Source organism: Vicugna pacos, chromosome 20 (genome assembly GCF_048564905.1).
Source record: "Vicugna pacos chromosome 20, VicPac4, whole genome shotgun sequence".
Taxonomy (NCBI): domain Eukaryota; kingdom Metazoa; phylum Chordata; class Mammalia; order Artiodactyla; family Camelidae; genus Vicugna; species Vicugna pacos.
The window spans coordinates 19,603,280-19,626,452 of record NC_133006.1 but is presented as its reverse complement, the minus strand read 5'-3'; the positions used below and the strand labels follow the sequence as shown (position 1 = coordinate 19,626,452).

General features: G+C 50.8%; 1 protein-coding gene across 7 annotated transcripts in view; it reads left to right on the top strand.

Annotated features, from left to right (window-relative positions):
• FGD2 (FYVE, RhoGEF and PH domain containing 2) overlaps nt 1-22,874 on the top strand; it is a 33,188-nt gene extending 10,314 nt beyond the window's left edge. For 2 of the 7 annotated variants that reach the window (XM_072945093.1, XM_072945089.1), the window contains 15 exons: nt 4,629-4,860; nt 6,392-6,472; nt 7,151-7,299; nt 8,535-8,691; nt 8,906-9,044; nt 9,552-9,610; nt 9,858-10,004; nt 10,728-10,820; nt 16,264-16,343; nt 16,430-16,460; nt 16,871-16,963; nt 17,586-17,717; nt 20,444-20,590; nt 21,778-21,924; nt 22,270-22,874. In XM_072945093.1, the coding sequence (XP_072801194.1) occupies nt 4,855-4,860; nt 6,392-6,472; nt 7,151-7,299; nt 8,535-8,691; nt 8,906-9,044; nt 9,552-9,610; nt 9,858-10,004; nt 10,728-10,820; nt 16,264-16,343; nt 16,430-16,460; nt 16,871-16,963; nt 17,586-17,717; nt 20,444-20,590; nt 21,778-21,924; nt 22,270-22,485 (1,677 nt within the window). In that variant the 5' untranslated portion in view covers nt 4,629-4,854 and the 3' untranslated portion in view covers nt 22,486-22,874. Of the gene's footprint in view, nt 1-1,575; nt 1,819-4,628; nt 4,861-6,391; nt 6,473-7,150; nt 7,300-8,534; nt 8,692-8,905; nt 9,045-9,551; nt 9,611-9,857; nt 10,005-10,727; nt 10,821-16,263; nt 16,344-16,429; nt 16,461-16,870; nt 16,964-17,585; nt 17,718-20,443; nt 20,591-21,777; nt 21,925-22,269 lie in introns of those variants that run through there. The other 5 variants (XM_072945090.1, XM_006202053.4, XM_072945091.1 and 2 more) reach the window with 5 other exon arrangements.
• The last annotated feature ends 299 nt before the right edge of the window (nt 22,875-23,173 follow it).

Sequence of the window (23,173 nt, the reverse complement as noted above, 5' to 3'; positions counted from 1 at the left end):
AGCAGATAACATTTATGAGGAATTGGCACTTTGAATGCTGACTGTTTGGTTATATTAAAAAATTATTGCTAAACATCCCTTGGGGTATGATAACGGTAATGGTGTTTCATATATATATATATATATATATATACATATACATATACATATACACACACACACATATGTAACATGTGTAAAACATGATTGTATGCCCATATAAAGTAATATTGCCATTACATATATCATATGTGTGAGTATATACATATATATACCTTTATCTTTTAGGTACACACTGAAATATTTGTGGGTGAAATCACCTGATTTGCTTCAAAATGATATGGGAAGGGGAGTGAATGTGGCTGTCGATGGAGCAGGGCCAGCCGTGAATTGATGGTTGTTGGGTCTGGGTTATGGGTTTGTGAGAGTGCCTTATTCTGTCTCCTTTTGCGTATGTTCTAAATTCTCTATAACAAAAGAAGTAAAAACGGAAAGTGAGGAGAATTAGTGAGATTTAGGGTTGAGGGGGAGAAGCCAGACATCTGCTAGAAGAAACTGCTCAGGCAAAGCTCTGAGAGAGTGAGTCTGCTGGGCGTGTGAGGCCCCAGTGTTTCACAGGCACTGGAGCGTGAAGCTGTGCCAGACACTTCCGGTACCAAGATGACTGAGGCTCAGTCTCTACCCTCCACAACAAAGACCAGTCTCAACAGAGGGCTCTGGCTCAGGGCAAGCGAGACTGGAAGCCAGTAGGAGAGCCCTGAAGGGCCTGTGAGGCTTGAATAAGGGGAATAGAAGCAGTGATCATTTGTTCTGGAAGGGTGGGGAGACCAAGGGGTAAAGGAGGCATCAGGCAGAGACAACCCAGTGTGCTAGGAGCAGGGAGGCTTAAGGATAGACAGCAGCAAGAATGTGGTCATCCAGGCTCACAATGAAATCTTTGCTGGAATTATAGGGCAGTCACCTTTGCTTTGGAAATCTGACTTCTGTTGTGTTCTTACTGGATGACTTTGGGCAAGTTACCTAGCCTCTCTGATCCACAGTTTTTTCTTCTGTAAAATGGGGATTGTAATAAGGCCCACTTCATAAGACTGTTGTGGGATTAAATGAGAAAGTACTTGTAAAGCACTAAAAAGAATGTGTTAGCTATTATTATCATCATAGTTTCAGGGAGTCAAGAAGGTGGAGACAGCAGCCATTAAAATGAGAGAACTTCAGTGCGGAAGTGGGAACACCACAGTACTCCTCCCTGCCAGCCCCTAATAGATTTGTACTTATTTTTAATTTAAAAAGCTGTTTTCTTACAGCAATGAGCAGGGTCACAATCAGAAAAGAGGTTGTGGAGAAAGGATCAAATAAAATACACTGGACCTTGTGAGAATGTGTGGTTGGCCCAAGTAGCAAGGCTCAGGCCAAAAGCCCAGTTCCAGAAACTACCTCTGGGCTCCATTGCCCTTTTGGGGTGGCTTCTGAAGCTGGGGGTCAACAGGAGTGAAAGGTCAAGCCCCATGGGGGAGAGGTGGGGCCCCAGCAGGCTCCTCCCTCTGCAGGGAGCACCCGCCTTTCCCCTTCAGGGCTGTGGCTCTGGGACCACTTCCTCTTTCATCACTCTGCAGCAGGGAGCAGGCCTGCTGAGCCCTCAGGAAAGACGGGACTCTGGGATGCCTTAGCCCATCTGTGATCCCAGATCACAGATGTGGCTGAGTGTGCTGGCTGGAGACCTCCCTCCCTTCTTCAAGGGTAGCTGAGGGTCACCCTGGAGGCCTGCAGGATGGAGGGGGCAAGTAAGGAAGAGAAGCTGGCATCTGTGTTCAATCTGGTGACTGTGTTTGAGAACAGCAGGTACGGGGCAGTGGAGATGGGAAGGGTCACTGTGGCCGACTGGCTTTCTCCCTCTAGCTCCTCTGCCCGCCTCTAGACCCTTGGGCAGCACAGGCCCTGCCAGTCTGTCTCCAGGCTAGGGAACAGGCTGGGGCCACCTTAGGCCCTCACAGTGAGCAATTCTCTCTCTGGGCCCTGTATTGGATACCTCTTCGTGTCTGGGCAGTGCCCACGCCCCTCAGTCATGGGTTCCTCAGAGTATGGGAGAGGAGCTGGGTGTGGGTGAGTGTGTGTGTGTTGATGTGGTGGGGAGAGTCCAGATGTTTGTGTAATTCTGAGTGAGCATAGGTGGACCAAACACCATGTTTGGGCTGCAGAACTCCACCCACTGCCCCTCCAGCAGAAATAATAGCTAATACTTACTAAGCACTTACTCCTTATGAGCACGATGATCATATAATTTATCATTCAAACCAGGATACAATTGAAACTAAAAGTGGATGCTATTACATTTTTTTGGTGGGAGGGAGGGAGCAATAGGAAAGGCTGAGGCCGTCTTGAGCAAACCACAGTGTATGGTCACCCTACCTAGGAGGCACTATTTTAAGTGCATTTGTTACTTATTTCACTTAATCGTCTAACAGCCTACTGGGGATAGGTTCCATCTCTATTCCCATCTTACAGATGAGAAAGTGGAGGCACAGAGAGGTGAGGAGGCTTTGAGTTTAAGTTCATGGGCAAGGAGCAATGCAGGGGCTTCTATCTGAAGGGAAAAGGCTGAACCGGATGTGTGGAGGTCATTGTGTGTCTGTGTGTGACATCAATCCACTGCAGGCATTTCTTAAGCCCAGGCCTGTTTTAGGGACTGTGACTGTTGTAGATAGGGTTCTCTGGAAATAGACTCTGAGGTAGAGATTTGCTTCAGGAGATTTATTAGGGAGGGTCTTGGGAACAACACCCAGGGTAAGTGAGGCAGCATTAGACTCAGAGAAAAGTTGAATTACCATGCACTTGCCACAGAGGCTGCAGCCTGTCCCAGCGAGCTCTGGGGCTGGGATGCCCCTCAGGCTATTCCAATTGAGGCAAAAGGCTATCTCAGTCCTGAGAGGGTGTGTGTGGCACAGCACAGCATCACACAGGAACTGTAGTGAATGCAGGAGCTGAAAGAATGATCCCCACCCAGAGGATTTTTGTCTTTGATGCTAAGCTTATGGAATGACCATGATGCCAGGTCATGGACAACAGGCCCCATGGGAGGGGCCTAGGCATTATGCTGAAGACACTCAGAGCAGACAAAGCTTCCTGTGGGCTTCAAGGTGGAGGCGACATAGATGGGTACTTAGAAGGGCAGTTCAGCTTCCTGAGCAGGTGACCTGACGCTGCCTCTTCAAGGGGCCTTTGCCTGGCACGTTCTGTTCAGCACCGAGGACAGCTCTAGACGCCACCTTCCTGGACCCCCCCCCCCCACCTCGGGTGTGCGGAGATGGCACCTCCCCACCCAACATGCCAGACATGCCCAGTGGAGACCCTCAGCATGTGTGCTATGCCTAGCAGGAGGAGGCAGCCCTCAGACCAGAATGGGGTCAGAGGAGGCCTTGTCAGGAGGGTGAGTCACCCCTTACTGTGTGAAGGGCCCTGTGCCAGCTGCCTTAATCTGGGCTTTCTTGTGAGGTCTTTCAGCACCTTAGCTGATCTGAAACTGAGGGGCAAAGAGGAAACAGAAGCTGCCTGGGGCACTTAGAGAGAAATGCAGAAGCTGAAATCAAATGTAGAACAGAAAACCTGGGACTCAGCTAATTCCATGGGTTGAGGAACTGGGCATTGGGGCAATGGAGAGGGGTGGGAGAGCCAGTGAGGAGCCATGGAGGACTAGGTCCCAATCCTCTCTGCCACCAACCGGTGTGTGACTTCGGGCAGGTCATGTTGACTCGCTGCACCTGTTTCTCCTTGACTCACCTGGGAGGGACAGTTAAGGGTACAGGCTCAGAAGGTAGCCTGCCTGATCTGAATCCCACCTCTGCAACCCCCTTGCTGCAAGTTACTTATCCTCTCTGTACCTAGCTACAAAATTGGAAGTAATGAAAAACTTTCTCACAGTGTTTTGAAGATTTTGTTCCTGTCTGGTCCTCCCATATCCCAGCCTGCCTTCGTCATAAAGGTGCCCACCCTATGCTGTCATCACACACCTTTCCACACCAAAGGGAATGGGGCACAGCTCAATTCATAGGATATATCCAGTGAGGGTGGACTCTCTTATCTAAAGAGTTTAACTGGCCTACAGACCCAGTAGCTGGGCTAACAAAGCTACACTACAAAAGTGAAAGCTCACCCCTAGGGGAACAGGGAAGCTGATCCTAGACTGGCTTTTCCCTCTGCTAGAGATGTGGAGGGCATATCTCCCCCTGATAAGCCTGAGCTTTATCAGCTCCACCTGCCTTGAGAGTGTTGTATCAGTTACTAGGGTTTTAGGGGCTTTCCTGCTGCAGAGACTAAAAACAAGGGTGAGGTGCACAGGCAAGGGTGATTTGGGAGGGCACTTAAAAACCTCTATGTGCAGGAGGGGTTCCTCACTGCATTTTAAACAGGGAAGTATATAGTTCCCCAGAGAACAAAACAGTCTAGGCTGACTCATTTTGAAGACTGGAGTTCCCTCCAAGAAAGGTATTGGGGAAGGAAGTGGAGGTCTCAGTAAACTCCTGAGTGCCAGGCACTCAGAGGCCACTGCATACCTGTGATTTGCATTAATCACCCCCAAATCCCTACCAGGGAGGTGCTATTCTTCTCCCTACTCTACAGACTGGAAACCCTCAGGTCTGCTCTGTTCTCCTCAGGTCCCCAGGAGCAGAGCCCAGAGCCCATAGACTGGAGGCTGAGCATCACCGCCCTGGGTGCAGGCCTCCCTCACCTGCAGGGCCACTGGAGAAGCCCACTGTGGGAGAGACCCTGGAGTCCGGGCCCAGGACAGTCAGCAGGAGATACCTGAGCTCCCTGAAGAACAAGCTGTCCAGTGGGGCCTGGAGGAAATCTTGCCAGCCTGGGACCTGCCCCGCCCCAGGGATGCAGGTGCCTAAAGGCTGGGGTAGAAGTGGGGAGCTGGGGGCCCCTCCGCTCACGTTCCCACACATTCCCTCCCAGCCGCTTCCTCAGGTGTGACCAGAGATCAGCTGAAAGCTAAATTCACCCCTCCCCACCCCGTTAATGGGCTTTGGTTAGATACCTACTATGCACCCTATTGCTGGCATTATTTCTCATACCCCTCACTGTACGAGTCTTTTAGGTAAGGAAATTGAAACTCAGACAGCTTAAGGAATTTGTCCAAGGCTACACAGCTTGGAACCTGGTACCTTTCCTAGGTGTGGCCTCAGTTTACCTACCTGAGGAGGAAATGATCCCAACTAAAAATATTGGTTGGTGCTAATTCCTGCCCTTAGACTGATCCAGGGCAGGTTACCTCCCTTCCCTGGGTTTCAGTTTTCTTGTCTGTGGAGTCTAAGGGCTAGGCCACATGATGCTGTGCACCCTGGAGCCAAACTGCCAGGGTTCATGTCCCAGCTCTTCTGTTAACTGTGTGACTTTGGGCGAGTCCCTTTTACCCCTTTATGTCTGTTTCCTGATTTATAACATGGGGGTGGTGATCATAGTAGTACCTAATGTGTATACTGGTGATCAACTGCTACATAACAAAGTACCCCAAAATGTAGTGGCCAAATACAATTTACTATTCCTGACAGTTTCATGGGTTGACTGGAATGCTATTAGATGATTTTTCTATTGTCTCACTTGGGGTTTGCCTTAGTCAGCTCGGGCTGCCCTGACAAAATACCATAGACTGAGTAACTTAAACAACAGAAATACAGTTTCTCACAGCTCTGGAGACTGGCTGTCCAAGAACAAGGTGCTGGCAGGGTTGGTTTCTGGTGAGCCTCCCTGCCTGTCTTGTAGATAGCCATCTTCTCACTGTGTCCTCACAGGACCTTTTCTCTGTACTCATGTTCTCCTGGTAGCCCTCTCTTCTTATAAGGACACCAGTCTTAATGGATTAGGGCCCCACCCTTATACCTCAGTTAACTTAATTACTAAAGGCCTTATCTCCAAGTAGAATCACATTGAAGGTTAGGGCTTCAACAGATTAATTTGGGGACATAATTCAGTCCATAACAGGGTCAGTCAGATGTTGCCTAAGATGGGAATGCCCAAGATAGCTCATCTCTCAAGCCTGGTGCCTGGGCAGGGACAGCCAAAAAGCCGGGCTGAGCTGGGACGCTGGCACAGCTGTGCCCCTCTCTCTCCGTGTAGTCCCAAGGCCTCTCCTCTCCATGTGGCCTCTCATCACGGCAGCTAACTTCTGGATGTGGTAGTTAATGCTCCCAAGAGAGCACAAGCAGAAGCTTCCAGGCCTCCTAAGGCTTTGGTCTGGAACTGGCACAGCCTCACTCTGCTCCATTCTCTCTCAGCTAGTCACAGCGCCAGCCCAGATGCACTGCAGGAGGGTGTGAATCCTGGGTGGTGTGTTTCACTGGGGCATTTTTGGAGACTGCTCCCATCAGAGGAGACCAAAGCTCTCCTTCTCCTTCTCCCCTCAACTCCCCTGCAGGAGCCTGAGGAGAAGAGGATCGTCCAGGAGCTGCTGGAGACAGAGCAGGCCTATGTGGCACGCCTCCACCTGCTAGACCAGGCTAGTGGCCAGGATGCCCCCTCCTGAGTCCCAGCACCTGGATCTCCTCACTCCACCCCTGCTCTCCCTTCTGACCCAGCTCACAGGAACTGAGAGTTAGGACCTGGGGTTTGACTCTAGGAAGCCTTAGTACTTTAACCCAGTGGCTGGAGTTGGGGCAGAAATCGGGATTTAGCTCATTAGCACCACTCCTGATTCCACCCTTGGTGCCTGGGCTAGCCGCCCAGGTAGCAGAATACATACACAGCATCCTCATCTATCATCCCAGCGCCTGACATCCTCACCATTATTAGCCCTTCACACTTTCTCAAGGAGCCCCAAGATAAGAGGGCTAAATCACTGAACATCAGCAGTGGGTTCCTGAGTCTGGAGAAGTCTAAGACCTTGACAGACACAAGATGGGCCCATTTCTGACATTCATCAGCCTGCCAGCCTTTGGCCAAGTCCCCGCACCTCTAGGCTTTAGTTTGCCCATCTGTAAAGTGGACAGAATACAGTCTTCCCTGCCTATCTCTTCTTGAGGTTGTTGCAAGGGTGATGGGAGATTAAGGAAGTAGAAGCATTCAGCAATCTGGGGAGGGACCCCAAAGACCCCTGGAACTGTGCTCGTCTCCCCCGGGCAGGTGTTTGGGGGGTTCCCTCTCTGCCACAGGCACAGTGACCCATCGGTGGCTGCAGGTGTTCTTCCAGGAGCTGCTGAAGGAGGCCCGTAGCAGCAAGGCCTTCCCTGAGGATGTGGTCAGACTCATTTTCTCCAACATCTCCTCCATCTACCAGTTCCATGCACAGTTCTTCCTCCCAGAGCTGCAGCAGCGGCTGGATGACTGGTGAGATCTGGCAGCGTGACCTGGCTAGGTCAGGGTGCAGCCCCAGTGGCACTGGGTTTGGTCTGTTAGGCCTCTCCTCTTGCTGCTATGTGGCCACAGCAGTCTCATTCTTCCTCTGTGCTTGGTCTGTCTGCACAGTGAGGGGCTTGGATGATTGAGCCATGGCAGGCCGTGTGTGTGTGTGTGTGTGTGTGTGTGTGTGTTTTCATCCATCCTGGGAAGGGGATGGATCAGGTCCTCACTAGGCTGAGTAACTTATGGGGCAGTGCAAATAGCCAGTGCTAACAGGGCTTCCTACATGCCCTGCCTTGGGATTTACACCTATTAACTCACTTCATCTTCAGATCAGCCCACTGTGTGATGGTGGCCTCGTGGTTATGAACGAAACCCTCTCTATTTTCAGAGATGAGCACTAAAGTAGTTAGTAGTGAAATTAGTATCTTGCCAAAGAAATGCCATTAGGTCTGGAATGTCCCTTAAAATTCTTCAGCAAAGAATGCTAGTAGTTGTTAAATCCAGTGATAGATATATAGGGATTCATTATTATGTGTTTACTTTGCGATTGCTTAGAATTTGGGGGGAATAAAAATTAAAAAAAAAAGACAACCCTGTGAGGTTGCCTACCCTCATGCACATTTTTTCAGATAGGAAAATTGAAGAACAGAGAGGCTAGGTGATTGGCCCAAGAACACACAGCAAGAGTGGTGCAACTGGGAATCAAACTCAGGCAGGCCAATTCCAGATTGTGGATCCTTACCACTCTTCTGTAACAGTCCCTGGGTTAAATGACCCTTCCTTACCCCTCTGAGCCTGGATTGCCTCCTCTCTCAGATGGGCCAGTGACTGTCCCTCCATCGCCATGCAGGGTTTTGAGAATGCAATGAGATGAGATATGCAGCATGTCCTGGGTAATGCTTGGCATGTGGCCCTTGTTATTGCTGCATGAACAAGCGCCAGGTGGTCATTGAACACCGGTTGTGGGCCCAACACTATGCTGGGCCTTTGGGGGAATCCAGTCCGTGGGAGAAAGCAGCACCTTCCCTCAGGGGGCTCACAGTCTAAGGGGGGTGAACCATACATGTGTGTGAGAATGACATGCCCCCCATACCTGCTCCCAGAAGTGCTGCAGAAAGGCTGTTTTGCAGGGGTTCAGGGGAGCTAGACTAACCTGACCCTGCCTGGAGTCAAGAGAAGAGGACCCCAGGCTGAAGGCAATACCTGGGCCCCTCCTGCAGGACGACCACCCCCCGCATTGGCGATGTGATCCAGAAGCTGGCCCCCTTCCTGAAAATGTACAGTGAGTATGTCAAGAACTTCGAGCGAGCCATTGAGCTGCTGGCCACCTGGACTGACAAGTCTCTACCCTTCCAGGAGGTTCTCACCCGCATTCAGGTGAGGTCAGGGCGGGGATGGGGTGGAGCCTGCACTGTCACCCCTAGCCTGCAGTGGCTCCATTTCCCTGGGCAATTTTGGGCACCTCCCCAGCACAGCTGCTTCCTCAGGCCTTAGCACCTGCCTTGCCCATTCCCCTGACCCTCAGGGGCAGCCTGACCTACCCCTCCCCTCTTCTCATCCCTACACTCTCCTTTCCCTCTCCCTCCCCAAGAATAGCGAGGCCTCAGGCAGCCTGACCTTGCAGCACCACATGCTGGAACCTGTGCAGAGAATCCCACGCTATGAGCTTCTGCTCAAGGAATACGTCCAGAAGCTGCCAGCCCAGGCCCCAGACCTGGCCGATGCACAGAGTGAGGACACCCCTGGGGAACCCAAGGGGCTGGGGAGGCCCAAGCCACTCTTATAATCTATGGAACACTTGCAAAAATGGTTATGATGACCATCAGCCATCAACACTGATCATTGGTGTTTCATAGACATTGTCTATAGCATTAGCCATTTTTTAAACAGACACTAAGTCCCAGAGAGGTTAAGTGACTTGCTCAAGGTCACACAGCCAGAAAGGAGTAGAGTTGGGATTTAAAGCCATGCCTGCACCCTCTGGATCTGGGGAGAAATCAAAGTCACAGAAGCCAACCACCTAAGCCCTGTCTTTCAGTGGCTTCTAGTCTCTCTGCTCTAGGTAGGAAATGGCCTCCATCATCCAGATACCCCATGTGCCAGGCTACAAGGGCAGGGCTGCTCCTGAGGGTGCTCACAGCAGGCCCTGAGGCCACTTGGTTAACCCTCAAAGACCTCCTGCCTCAGCCACCAGTCCCTCATTTTCAGGGGTAACTCTGGCCCCACCTTCATTTCAGAAGCACTCGACATGATCTTCTCAGCTGCTCAGCATTCCAACACAGCCATCACTGAGATGGTGAGCATCCCAGCCTTTGGGGTAGGAGCAGCAGGCATCCCCAGGAGGCCTGTCACCTCCTCCCTGCAGCTCTCAGCCTCCCCCAGCCCATAAAGGTCTGTGTATCCACTCATCTCCTGATCCTGACATATGACACCTGGCCCACTGCTGCCCTCCTCACACACTGTCCCTGTCCACTCAAAGCAAACCTTCCAGAAGCAGGTAGGCCCTGCCTGACGTTGGCTGAGGGTGCACCTCCTGTCCACAGGAGCGGCTGCAGGAACTATGGGAGGTGTACCAGCGCCTGGGCCTGGAGGACGACATAGTAGACCCCTCCAACACCCTGCTCCGAGAGGGCCCCGTCCTCAAGATCTCCTTCCGTCGCAGCGGCCCCATGGAGCGCTACCTTTTCTTGGTAGGAGGAAACTGGGGGCCTGCCCCACACTGGGGAGGGAAGTCCATGGGCCACTCTGCCCCAGGTCCTGCCTGCCTGGCATCTGCCTGGCACTGTAGGTTGAACAGAGAAGAGCCTGCTTCTCTGTCCTTCTGTGCTTTGGCACTTGGGTGATTTGGGACTGGTCACATGCTGCCTCCAGGCCTCAGGGATTTCCAACTGAGGGGGTCCCAGACGTGCCCTAGAAAGCAACAGAGTCCGAATTTGAACCCAGTCTCTTTGGCTCCAAAGCCTGTGGTATTAATCTGTGCTCTAGAGAGTGCAAAGCAGGGGGGAATTAGGTTGGCTACTAGGAAGAGCTGCCCAGGTTTGCACTGAAGAAGCAAGGATTGCTAGGGTCTCCTGGAGATCTGGAAACTGGTTCTGCCTGGATTTTGGGGAGGGAGCTATAACTTCTTGTCAACCCTTGCCACCCTCAGCCTCTATGAGAAAGGCCTAATAGGTTTCTGAGGTCTGCTGTGGTCCCTTGATGCTCACAGGTAGGGCATCGTTCAGTGACTATCTTAGGTGGGTTGGGGGCTAGAAAACCCCTTCCTCATCACAGTTGTGATGTCCCAAGAACTGGCCCAGAGTGTGGCGAGGGGGAGGGAGATCCGGGGGCTCAGCCTACTGTCTGGGAAGCTCCGCCTGACTGTCCTTCCTGCCCTGCCACTGCACACACACTCCTGCTTGTGTCTCCTGCAGTTCAACAACATGCTGCTGTACTGTGTGCCCAGGGTCATTCAGGTGGGCGCCCACTTCCAGGTCAGGACCCGCATTGACGTGGCCGGGATGAAGGTGAGAGGCGCCCCAACCACCCTCAGCTCCCCATCACACCCAGGGTGGGATCAAGTATGGGGAGTAGCAGGAGGGGCCAGTCTGGGTCTCAGTCCAAGAACACACGTGTGGCAGGTCTGGGGCCAATGTGAAGGTGGAAGAACGTGGGGTTAGAGGTCTCCCAGCTGGGCTCCCAGCCTTCCCTGTCCAGGCCCTTCCCATCTCTCAGCCTCCATCTGCTTTCCCTGCCTTCTACACCAGTGCTTGGAAAACTGTAGTACATGCGTGAATCCCCTGGGAGTCTTATAAAAATGTAGGTTCTGATACAGTAGGTCTGGAGTGGGCCCTGAGATTTTGCTTTTCTAACCAGCTCCTGGGTGATGCTGATACTGCAGCTCCCCAGGCCACACTTTGAGTAGGAAGAATATACACTGTCAGCTCAGCGGGTGGCTTCGTTGTGTCCTCATCCAGAGATGGTCCCAAATGACTGAGGACAGCATTCACAACAGTGCCCATGGACTGGGTGGTCACTGTGGATTGGGCTCTGCATTACCCCATCAGATCCTCATAACAGCCCTGTGATGTAGGAGCTGTTACTAAACCCCTAGTTTTTTTTTTTTTTTTGGCTTTTAGCAGTCTTTTAAAAATAATCGTATAACCTAAAAAATATAGATAATACACATTCCAAAATTAAACTATATCAAAAATAAATGCAATAAAAATTCTCCTCCCCACTCCATTCCCTAGATTCCCTTCCTATAGGCAGCCTTCACTTTTTGTGAGGCCTTCCAAAGGCAGTCTTTGTACACACAAACTAGCAATATATTCAGTATAGCTTCCTTACTTTTGTTTCACATAAACAGTGAGAGTATTTTTCATATGCACTATTCTGCACTTGACTTTTTAAACTAACTACTAATTCTGGAGACGGTTGCATGTCAGTATCTTAGTCATTTCCTCATCCTTTTGCATAGCTGCATAGTATCCTGGTGTGTAGATGTATCATAATTCGTTCAGTCAATCCTCTACTGATGGGCATTTCAATTGCTCTCAGTTGTCAGTGTCTGCAAATGAGAACTGCATTGAATAACTGTGTACAGTTTGCCTGTGTTTGGGTATATCTGTAATTAACCCCATTTTTAAAAAAATGGAAATAAAATGATACATCCAGACAATGGAATATTATTCAGTGATGAAAAGAAATGAACTGTTAAGCCATGAAAAGACATGGAGGAAACTTAAATGCATATTACTAAGTGAAAGGAGCCCATCTGAAAAGCATACATACATACATACATACATACTACGTGTATATACTGTATGATTCCAATGATACGACATTCTGAAAAAAACAATGGATACAGAGGATCAGTGGTTATGAGGGGTTGGTGGGGTGAAAAGGCAGACCGCAGAGGACTTTAAGTGCAGGGAAGCTATTTTGTATGGTACTAAAATGGTAGATACCAGTCATTATACATTTATCCAAACCCACAGAATGTACAACACCCAGAGTGAACCCTAATCTAAACTGTGAACCTTTGGTAATAATGATAAGTCAACGCAGGTTCATTGATTCTAACAAATGTACCACTCTGGTGGGGAAATGTTATTAATGGGGGAGGCTGTGCATGTGTGGGCACAGGGAAAATCTCTGCACCTTCCTCTCATTTTTGCTGTGAACCTAAAACTGATGTAAAAAAAGTCTTTCTTAAAAGTTAAAAAAAGCAAGGCTCCGAGAGGTTAAGTAGCTTGCTTGGGGGTCACACAGCAAATCCTGGTTTGCATGATCAAACTCAGGTATAACAGAGTCCAGAGCCTCTATACCTAATCCCCATACTAAACTGTCTCCTACTAATTCTTCAACCCAGAGGGGTAAAGCATAGAGCAGAATTACAAGCACTGTGGAGGAAATAGTAGGGGAACCTTCTTGACCATCTCCCTCTGATGGCTCCTGAATCCCAGTGTCTGGGGCTGGAACAAGCAGAGGTCAGATCTGGACTATCTTGGTGCCTTTCCATCTCCCCCTTCCCTATCCCTATTGCCTCCACCTCCACCTCTCCCTACCCACCTCCCAGGATCTGCCCCAGGAGGGAGCTTCAGGCAGGACTTGAGCCAGGACAATCCCTCCCTGGGCCTCTGAGAGCCCCCAGCAGGTGGGCCTTACCCCTACTCCTGACTGGACTTGCCTGGTACTTGGGGCTGAATCAAGGACCTGGGGATGGGGTACAGCCTGAGGGTGATAAGGGCCGATGGAGGCACATGGGCACTTTCTGGGGGTTCACAGCCCATCCCCCGTACCTCAGCTGACTGAGTTCTTTTAGGAATTCAGCCCCACACACTGCGGCACCCAGCTTTTCTTCCTGAAGTGTCCAGAATGTTCCAGAGGCAAGGATGTATGCAGTTTGTATGTCTGGGAACCTTGGTGAGAGAGACTAAGAAATTCAGGTTATAGAGTTACAAACAGAGAAATGGAGACAGGCAGCCCTGTCTTAGGACTGGCAGAGACCCAGGCATAAAAAAAGAAAGGCAGAGATTGACAGAAAAGCCAAGAAATATAGAGACCAAATCAGAGCCAGAAAGAGAAAGTATGCAGAGACGGGCCTGAGAGTGTCAGATGCTTAGGGTGTGTGTCGAGGGCTCAGGAGCCCAGTGTGCCAGGTTCCTGGCGTCTGCCAGTCCCAGTGAACTCAGTCCCTGCAGGGTGTGTCTGGTGCTCCAGTGGCCACACAGCACCCTCTCTTGGATGGCACAGGCCTGCCTGGTGCAGAGCTGTCCACCCTCCCGTGTTTGTGCAGGAACTATTTTCTGAGTTTGAGGTTTGGGGGTAGATCTGTCCTTTAACCACCATAATGGTTCCCGCTGGCCCATGACTCCCAGCCTCCTCCTTCCTGAATGTCAGAGAGGCCTAGTCCTCAGCTGCTGATTCTCTCCCAAGATCTGGCTGGGTCCTGTCGTTGTGCCTGCACAGGGCCAACCAGGGAAGAAGGAAGGGGTGTGGGCACATACACACCCAGCATCTCCTTGGACAACTGTGTGGGTTGTGCACTGCACGAGCATGCCTCATCCCCAGCAGACAGCATAGATTGTATATTTACAGTTCTCGTCCGGCAGGTGGCAGTCAAGCATCTAGTTCAACAAAAGCTGAATATTATGCCAGTTTGCCAACAGATGTCAGTAAAGTGTTAAAGAAGGGGTGTCTTTTTCTAATTAGCACAAAGGCACTGAATGGGCTAGCAGGGGCCTGAACCGGCCCAGACCTAGGGAGTCTGGTGGTTGAGCCTGGGTACAGCAGACCTCAGGGAACTGTCCTCTAGAAATCTTCATCCTGCCCCCTTGCAGAGGTGGTCCTGGACCCTCAGGTCAGGGGCTCCCCCCAGTTCCCTTTTTTCTGTTAAAAGAATCATATGTCTTCCTAGCTGTGGACTCCAAACCTTAGATTTCTCCCTTCTTTTCCTTCTCCCCTCTCCCTCACCCAATCAGTCCTGGAGTCTTGCCAGATTTCCTGATATTGTCCCCTAGGTAAGAACCTCTTCTCTCTCCAGGTGCAGGCAGGCCCTGGGCAGGCCTGGACCATTCAGGGTATCACTTCCTGGCTGCTGGTTTTTCCCACTTCCCCCAGACTCAGCCCTTCTACCCTTACATACAGCTGCTGGAGTGACTTTCCAAACACCTCTCTCCACATGAGCTTCTCCAAATACAAACCCTCAGAGCCTCCCCCTTGTCAAGGATATCGAGTACAAAGCACATCAGGCCCCTTCTAAAAGGAATGGACTGGTTCTGTGGGCCCAAAGTGTAGACTAGCCCTAATACAAGCATGTGCCCAGTCATTCTTTATGGGGTGCCTGAAAACGTGCCAAGGCCTGGTCACCACGGGGCAGAGAACAGCAGAAGGGCCCAAGTGTCAGGTAGATTCAGTGACAAGTTCCCCCATGCCAGGTCCTTGAGCTCTAGGTCTGTGTCTTAGCTTCTCTTTGTGACTTTCTCTTCACACTGCCTGGGAGAGGTCTATGCTTACTGGACTCTGGCAGCAGGGTGGAAATAGATGGACTTCCACCTTACCCTTGGGGGCCAAAAACCTGAGTTTGAATCCTCATTCTGCTGTTTAGGTGCTGTGTGACCTAGGCAGGTCCCTTGCCCTCTCTGATCTCCATTTCCTCATCTCCTAGATAAGGATGCCTCCCAAGATTGCTGTGAAGATTTTCTTTAACTTTTTATTATGGACTCTTTCAAGCCAAAAAAAAAAAATGAACTCTCATATACTCATCACCTGACTGCAACAATTAACTCAAAATTGGTCTTGTTTCCTTAGCATTCCCCTTCTTAATCCCCTTTTCCAATGGGTTATATAAGAGCAAATTCCAGACACATGATCATTTCACCTATAAATACTTTAAGAGATAAGAACTCTCTTTTTGCTCAAAAAGATGCTAACAGTTCCATTATTGCATCTAACAAATTAATAATAATTATTTAATAACATTAAGAGCCTTTGGTTTTCCTTGACTGTCTCATAATTGTCTTCTCACAGCTGATGTTTGAATCATTTGTGATATGCTTCTTATATCCCTTTTTATCAACACTTTCCTCTCCTTTTTTTCTTAACTATTTATTTATTTTAATTGAAGTATGGTCAGTTACAATGTGTCAATTTCTGATGTCTCATTTATTAGTTGCAGAAATCAGATCATTTCTCTGGTTGAGTTTCTCAGAGTCTGGACTTTGCTGACCACACCACTGTTGTCAGCATGTCCCACTTTCCCCTATACTTTTTGTCAACTGGTAGATAACCTAGAGACCTGACCAGATGTAGCTGTCCCAGGGGACTGTAGCTGGTGACAGGCACTGCCCTCAGGGGCACATCATGGCCATTAAGCATTAGAATTAGTGATCAGTGGGGTCCCCAGTTGTGCGGATTAAGTGAGAACATGTGTGGAATGCTCAACGGCAGACAAAACAGTAGAAGCTGTGTGACTGGCGGCTTCCAAAACAGCCTCAGGTCGTGTGGATTTACGGGACAAGACGGTGAAAGGCAGGAAGTGGGGGCTCTGTTGGATCTACGAATTGGGTGATTGATTCCTTCATTCACTGTATGGGGAAGGTCTTATTCCAGGCCCTACACCTACTCTTGAAAAAGCTGTATTCCCCAAATCCAATTTATAACCCAGTTTTCATCTTTGGTGATTCCTTTGTAAGGACACATCATCCCTACTTTCCACTGGACCAACGTGCTGCTGCTAAACTTCCAAGAGCCCTAAGTCCCACTTGCTCTATAGAACGAGGCTAGGATGCAGGTGTATTTACTTGGCCTGACAGGATTAGGAGGCGCTGAAAAAGCTCCGTTTCCCTGTTTCTCAAATTTGAATGGTTCCTGGGTCACACTCCACTTCCCTCACTGACAGTGCCTACGGGGTGGGCGGGTGGGGTATGGCAAGTCTGAGCGTCTGTTCCTCCCATTCCCGAGCAGGTGCGGGAGCTGACTGATGCCGAGTTCCCCCACTCCTTCCTGGTGTCCGGGAAGCAGCGCACCCTGGAGCTGCAGGCCCGGTAGGCAGGCGTGGGCTGGGGGCTGGGCGGGGCAGGAAAACAGGGAGGCGCTGCCCGGCTAACACTTGTGTTCACTTCCCGAGCAGGTCCCAGGAGGAAATGATCTCCTGGATGCAGGTAACAAAACGCTCCAGGGCCCCTATGATTCCGATTTCCCTACCCCGGCTGCGGGGGAGGAAGGGGTGCACAGCGCGTGCACGTCCTCCGCCCAGGCGCTTCCTACTTTTCCTCAGCGTTGCTCTGTGGTAGTGTAGAGTTAGACCAGGGTTTAAATCTTGCTGTCTCACTGCCTAGCTGGGTAGCCAGGGGTAAGTCATTTAACATCTCTGAGCCTTAGTTTTCACTTCTGTAATCTGGGGCTAATAGTTTTTCCTCCCTAAAGCCAACGTGCGCTTAGAATCCAGTGTCCAGCACCCAGTAAGTTTACAGCAGTATTTGTTGAATGTGTGGGTAGTTGGACAGATGAACAAGCCCTCCTCGCCCTCCTCGCCGCCCCCATAACCACTTCCCTGTGCCCAACCCCTCAGGCCTTCCAAGCAGCCATTGACCAAATCGAGAAGCGGAATGAAACCTTCAAGGCTGCAGTCCAGAGCCCTGGGGGAGACCCTCAGGAGCAGGAGGTACTTGAAGGCTCTGCATCCTTTCCGGAGCCACCAGCCTCACAGGAAATGATTCCCTCTCTTTGCTCTATCCAGGCCAGCTTTGAGGGCTGGCCAGCGTTACCCACCAGAGGAAGCCCACGCATCCTAACATTGCCGTACTCAGAAACTCAGTGCCAGAGGCCCACGTTAGCAAAAAATTTCTTTGGGAGACTCTATGTGCTATATGCCTAGGAAAGATTTTACTCTATGTATAATTCTGGCTGGTGGGGGGTGGAGGGGTGCGCGCACGCAGATTTGGGTTTTGAAAGTGCCTGAAAAATGTGAGACTAAGGGAAGGTGGAAGGAAGGTGGGGTGTTAGCGGGGTAGTGCCTATGACTTGATTTGAGATCTGAGCTGTGGGTTGCTGGGTGTTCTTGCTAAGTCCCTTGACCTCACTGGGCTTTAGTTTCCTCACTTGTAGAATAGGAAAAATAGTAACTGACCTAAAATATGGTCTTTATCAGTTCAGTCCACTTCATGTGGGAGCCACTGGGAAGCACAGCACACGTAATCCCTGCCTCAAGCAGGTGGGCAGAGGGCTCAGGGCCTCAGGGAGTGGGCTGAAGAGGGACGTGAAGTGCCCGCCCTGCTGCTCCACAGCTGCAGTCCGAGGAGCTAGGCCTCCGAGCGCCACAGTGGGTCCGGGACAAGATGGTGACCATGTGCATGCGCTGCCGAGAGCCCTTCAACGCCCTGAAGCGCCGTCGCCACCACTGCCGGGCCTGCGGCTATGTGAGTACTCAAGCCGCACTGCACCCCGCCCCACCTCGGCCTCCGCCTCCCACTCCCTGCCATCTCTGCCCACTTGACCTATGGGCGCTAACTCTGGGCAGGACACGTGAGTTCTCTTGTTTGGACCTCACAAGTGCCTACCTGGGAAGTGAGCCTGCTCTTAGCCCGCGCAGGTGGAACAGGAGGCTCACACAGGTTAAGCTACTCGCTCAAGACACTCGCCAAAGCTGACCCTACTAATTGGTCTGCGTCCCAAGACCCCCAGGGCCCAGGAACAAGAAATGGTCTCCAGTTCCAGGATGGGGGCATCCAAACCCATCAGCCCTTCTCGAGCCTTGCACCCACCACCTCATCAGCCCCATGCCTGACACAAGCCTTCCCCTTGCTGTTCTCTCTTCTTTTTTTTTTTTTTCTGCCATCCTCTCTTCTTGACTGACCTCAGCTGACGGTCCCCTCTTCTTGGCAAGCCCTCAGCACTCCAGCATCTGGTCGGTTCTGCTGCTACCTCTCTCCTCCATGTTCAAGCCTCCATTTCCTCAGCTATACGATGGGGATTATTAATATGTACCTCCAGGATGGTAGTGAGGAATCAACAAGAGAAGGTTCACCCCCTTCCCTCTCCTTGTCTTTCTTTCCTTCCCCCTCCTCAGTTGCTCAGGCAGCCTCATTCAGAGGAAGAGCTACCAGCTGACTGAGGAAGAAACCACGCCCATGCCTCCCTCTTATCAGCTCAGGCCCAGTTATCAGAGGCAGACCTTGCTTTGCTTTTTAAGCACCTGCTGTATTTGAGCTGTTCTCTGTTGACCCCTCCATTTACTCTGCAAACAGAGAAGCCCTTTATGACCTCAGTCTTTAATGATCTTGGGACAGTAGGAGACCAGCTAGGCAGGTTGGGGCTAGTCAGGGAGGTGTCCCCAAAGTGTGTTATACTGTAATCAGGACACAAAGTAAATTTCTAAGACTGGGACACACCTATGTTCAGATGTAACTTCCATCCCAGAGCCAAATAGAAAGGATCCAGGGATTAGCTACCATTTTTGGTGAGTCACATCTGTAAATAAGAGTTGAGTCGATTCACACTTGCAACTTTGTAAGTATTCCTAAAAAATTATTTTAAATAGTTAAGAAATGCAAAGAACAATATAGCAACACCCTCATACTGCCTCCTAGATACAGGAAAGAAATGAAATATTTTGAGAACTAAATGAAATGTATGACCCTTGATCAGGTCCTGCATGGGAAAAACAGAAGTCATTATTGGGCCCATTGGGGCAAATTTGATTATGAGGCATATATAGATAATAATATTGTATTGTGTTAAATTTCCCCGGTGTGGTCATGACATTGCAGATATGCAGAAAAATGCCTTTGTTTTTTTGGAGACACCAGCTACATATTTAAGGGTGAAGTGTCATGATGACTGTAATTTATACTTTGGTTCAGAAAAATAACACACATGTATACATACACACATAAGGAAATCAAATGTGGCAAAAATGTTCACAATTGGTGGATTTCAGGGGGTATCATTGTATAATCCTTTCAACTTCAAGTTTTAAATTTTTCAAAATAAAAAGTTGGTAGAGGAGATAATAAATACACACTAATAATACTTTAAAATTTTAAATCTCCATTAAAAAAAAATACTCCCAAGGTTGTTGAAGCCCCATGTACGGGTTGTGTGAGGCATCCTTGGCCTGATTCTGGGGTTTCTCGTGCCCGTGCGAACCTTTGTACTCTGTGAGTCATCCTTTCGGTGGTTGGGTGCCCAGTTTCTGCCAAGCCGCCTGCCAGACGGGAATCCTAGTGAAGGTGGGGCAAGCCCAGGCCTTGTCCTGCGGGTCCCTCCCAGGCCATGTGCTGTGCTGGGCACCCAGGCGAGCTCCCTAATGAGTAATTTTTCCTCCTCGTCTCTATTTCCTGCTCCCCATTTCCATTCCCACATCCCAGACACACTGTGACACCCCAGTCTTCCTGGAAGTCACATCCTGCAGCACCTGTGTTTCTCCCCGAGTCTTCTCATGCCTCTCACTTGGTCACCTCCATATGATCCACAACGGCCTTCTTGGGGGCTTCTCCATGGTGGGCTGGCGAGTGGGCCTCACTCTACAGACTACACATGGCAAGTCTCGCTGTCAAAAACAACCAGCCCATCATTTTTGCATCAGAACACGCTCAACTCTAGGAGTGAGTGGACTGTAAAATCTGCATGAATCTTAATGCTAAACTGTGGAACTTTAAAGACATGTTCTGTCTAGGGAGGGCCAATTGCTGCCAGTGAGCTTTGTGGCCCTCAGCAAGTCACTGCCCCCTCACTGTTAGGTAAGGGTAATAGCCCCAGCACTGGTCGCCTAGTGGAGTCGCTGTGATTCAGGTGAGGTGGCAGAGGGGAGAGCCAGCACCCAGAGAAGTGCTCAGATGTGAGGGCTGTGCTCAGGGCAAGCCCCCGGGATCAATAGCTGTCCTCCCAAAGGTGTTCTAAAGGGAAGAGAAGCTGAAACCCCTGCTGTGGGGGCCAGATCTCTAGCCTCCAGCTGGGGGATCCCAGAATCTGAGCTCTCCCCATGTACTGCAGCCTCCAGGCAGCTGGGCCTCTGCCTCTGTCCCTCTTCTGAAGCTTGCTTTTTCTTCCTCTGGTCCCTGGTTGCTCTGCCGCCCCACCTCACAAACAGGAAACTCTTTGCCTCACTTCAGCCCTCAAACCCCTCCTGCCCATCCTCCCACAGGTGGTGTGTGCCAGGTGCTCCGACTACCGGGCTGAGCTCAAATACGACAGCAACAGGCCCAACCGAGTCTGCTTGGACTGCTATACCTTCCTCACTGGAAACGTGCTCCCTGAGGACAAGGAAGACAAGAGACGGGGCATCCTGGAGGTGAGGGCCATTCCTCTGCCCAGCAAATGTGTGCGGGGCCCCACCACATGCTGGCATTGTCCTCAGTGCTGAGAATAAGCCTGCTGAGGTCACACTCCCCTTCCTTCTCTCTCTGCCCACAAACATCCTCTCTGATCCCACTCCTTCAGTAAAATAGAACTGGGCCTGTCACTAAATGGTAGCAACTTTTGGCTCCAGGCTTTCATCTAAGTTCTCCACCTCTCCTTTCTGTCCCCATCCAATAATTGCACAGCCTCTCTGGACTGTTCCTGTTCATGTCCCCGTGCCCTGCCCCAACAGCCCTAGGAGGGAAAGAGAGCTGATGTTCCATTATACAGATGGGGAAACTGAGGCTCCAGGTAAGGGTCCCTCTGCTTGAAAGAGGCAGACTGGAGACTCCATTCTAACTGGAATGGACTTCAGGGACCAGCTGGTTCTATCCCATGGAGACCCAGGCCCAGAGAAGCAACTCTCCCAAGGTCACACAGCGAATTAGGAGCCAGCTCTCTGATCTCTGCCACAGATGTTCTCCTGCTGCCCTTGGGGCTGAGTCACTCCCCACCTCCACAGTCTCTCAGGCTGCTCCTGCTGCTGGTGGTGCTTCTAGGCATTAGCTGTGTTCAGCTTTGTGCTGCAGATACAATGTTACCTAGCCCAGGGACTGGTTACCACTGCCTCTGTGCCCCTCACTCATTAAAGGCCAGGTTGATCCCATTGTCCCTGGGGGTGGGAGAAGACCCCACGCTATTCCAGCTGAACTCAGCTCCCAGGTTCAAGTTGATTCCTTTGCACCAACATCTGCCTGCTTTCCAATCCTCCCCATTCTTCTAGGTTCAGCCCCTGTCCATGTCCTCCCTGACTACTAGTCCACACAGCTTGCTCCTGGAAAGAGGGGATGGTCTGCCCTTTCTCAAGCTCCAGTTCTTCTCCCTGGGGCAACTCACAGGTGATAAGCCCTCCTAGCACGTGCCTCGAGTTCAGGCTGGCTGGGGTTTGACCGCCGCTCTGCCACTGGCCAGCTGTGTGACTTCAAGTCCACGATGGGATATTTCTGAACCTTGGGAACAAATAACCCCTCCTTGCAGGCTTGCTATTAGGATTAGAAATAATGATTTTTGAGCCCCCAGCCCAACATCTGTCACATAGTGGGTGATGTGTTCCCTGACAGTCCCTTTTTCTGGTTTTAGAAAGGATCTGCGGCAGGGTCCGAGCAGAGCCTAATGTGCAGCTTCCTGCAGCTCGTCGGGGACAAGTGGGGCAAGAGCGGGCCCCGGGGCTGGTGTGTGATCCCCCGGGACGACCCCCTTGTACTCTATGTCTATGCTGCCCCTCAGGTAATGCCACTACCCACCACCTCCAGACCTTGGCCCTCTCACAGTACCTGGGTGCATTGAGGGTGGGATGAGGGTGTACACTGTTGGCCCCATATACAAGATGAGGAAACTGAGGCCCAGGGGATACCTGGTTCCCTCGAGTCACAGGGTTAGTGGCTTTCAGAACTGGACCCAGACTCCAGGGAACAGTTCTCTTCCTTGATGCCCTCCCGCCAGCCCACCCTACTTCATGGGTGTCTGGGAGTGAGAGGCAGGTGTGTGGCTAGTATCTTCCCATCAGCCGTCTGAGGCAGTGTGGCACCAAATGGGAGGGCAGTGGCCCATGGCTCTCTCCTCCCCTCCCAGGACATGCGGGCTCACACCTCCATCCCCCTGCTGGGCTACCAGGTGACCACAGGATCCCAGGCAGACCCCAGGGTCTTCCAGCTGCAACAGTCAGGCCAGCTCTACACCTTCAAGGCTGAAACCGAGGAGCTAAGGGGCCGCTGGGTGAAAGCCATGGAGCGGGCAGCCAGTGGCTGGAGCCCCAGGGGGCCCAACGACGGGGACCTGTCTGACTGAACCACAGCTGGCCACTGTCCCCCTCAGAGCCCAGCTCTTGCCATGGGGTGACTCTGCAGCTGACCCACCACTCCAAGCTGAGCTTTCAAATAATCGATTTCTAGTTGTCTGTGCTCACACTGTGTGTCCTGATTTGGGAATCAGAAAACCTGGGTCCATTCCTTTGGGGAAGGGGTAATGAAGTATCCTAGTTTGCCCAGGGCTGAGGGGCTTCCTGGGACATGGGACTTTTAGTGCTAGAACTGAGAAAGTCCCATGTAACCCAGGACTGGTGGTCACCAGCGTGGTTCTCAGCTTGGGCTGCGCATTTGTATCACCTGGGGAGCTTTAAAAAATACCAATGAAAAGATAAATACAAAAATAAGCTAAAAATTAAAAAAAAAAAACAATGCCTGTGTCTATCACCGAAGATTTCTGATTTGACTGTTCTGGGACAGAGAGGCATGGATATGTTTTAGGGATACCCACGAGTCTGATGTGCAGCCTGGATTCCCTAGATGAAGCAGAAAGCAGGCAAACTACCAAGTGCCAAGCACGAGAGTAGTAACAGTAATAATAAATATCAAACATTTACTGGGGCATGCACTATTCTAGATGTTTTATGGGGACTATCTTGTTTTACCCTGAGAACTTGTAATCCCCATTTTCCAAATGAGGACACTGAGTTTTCGAGAGGTTTAGTCATTGG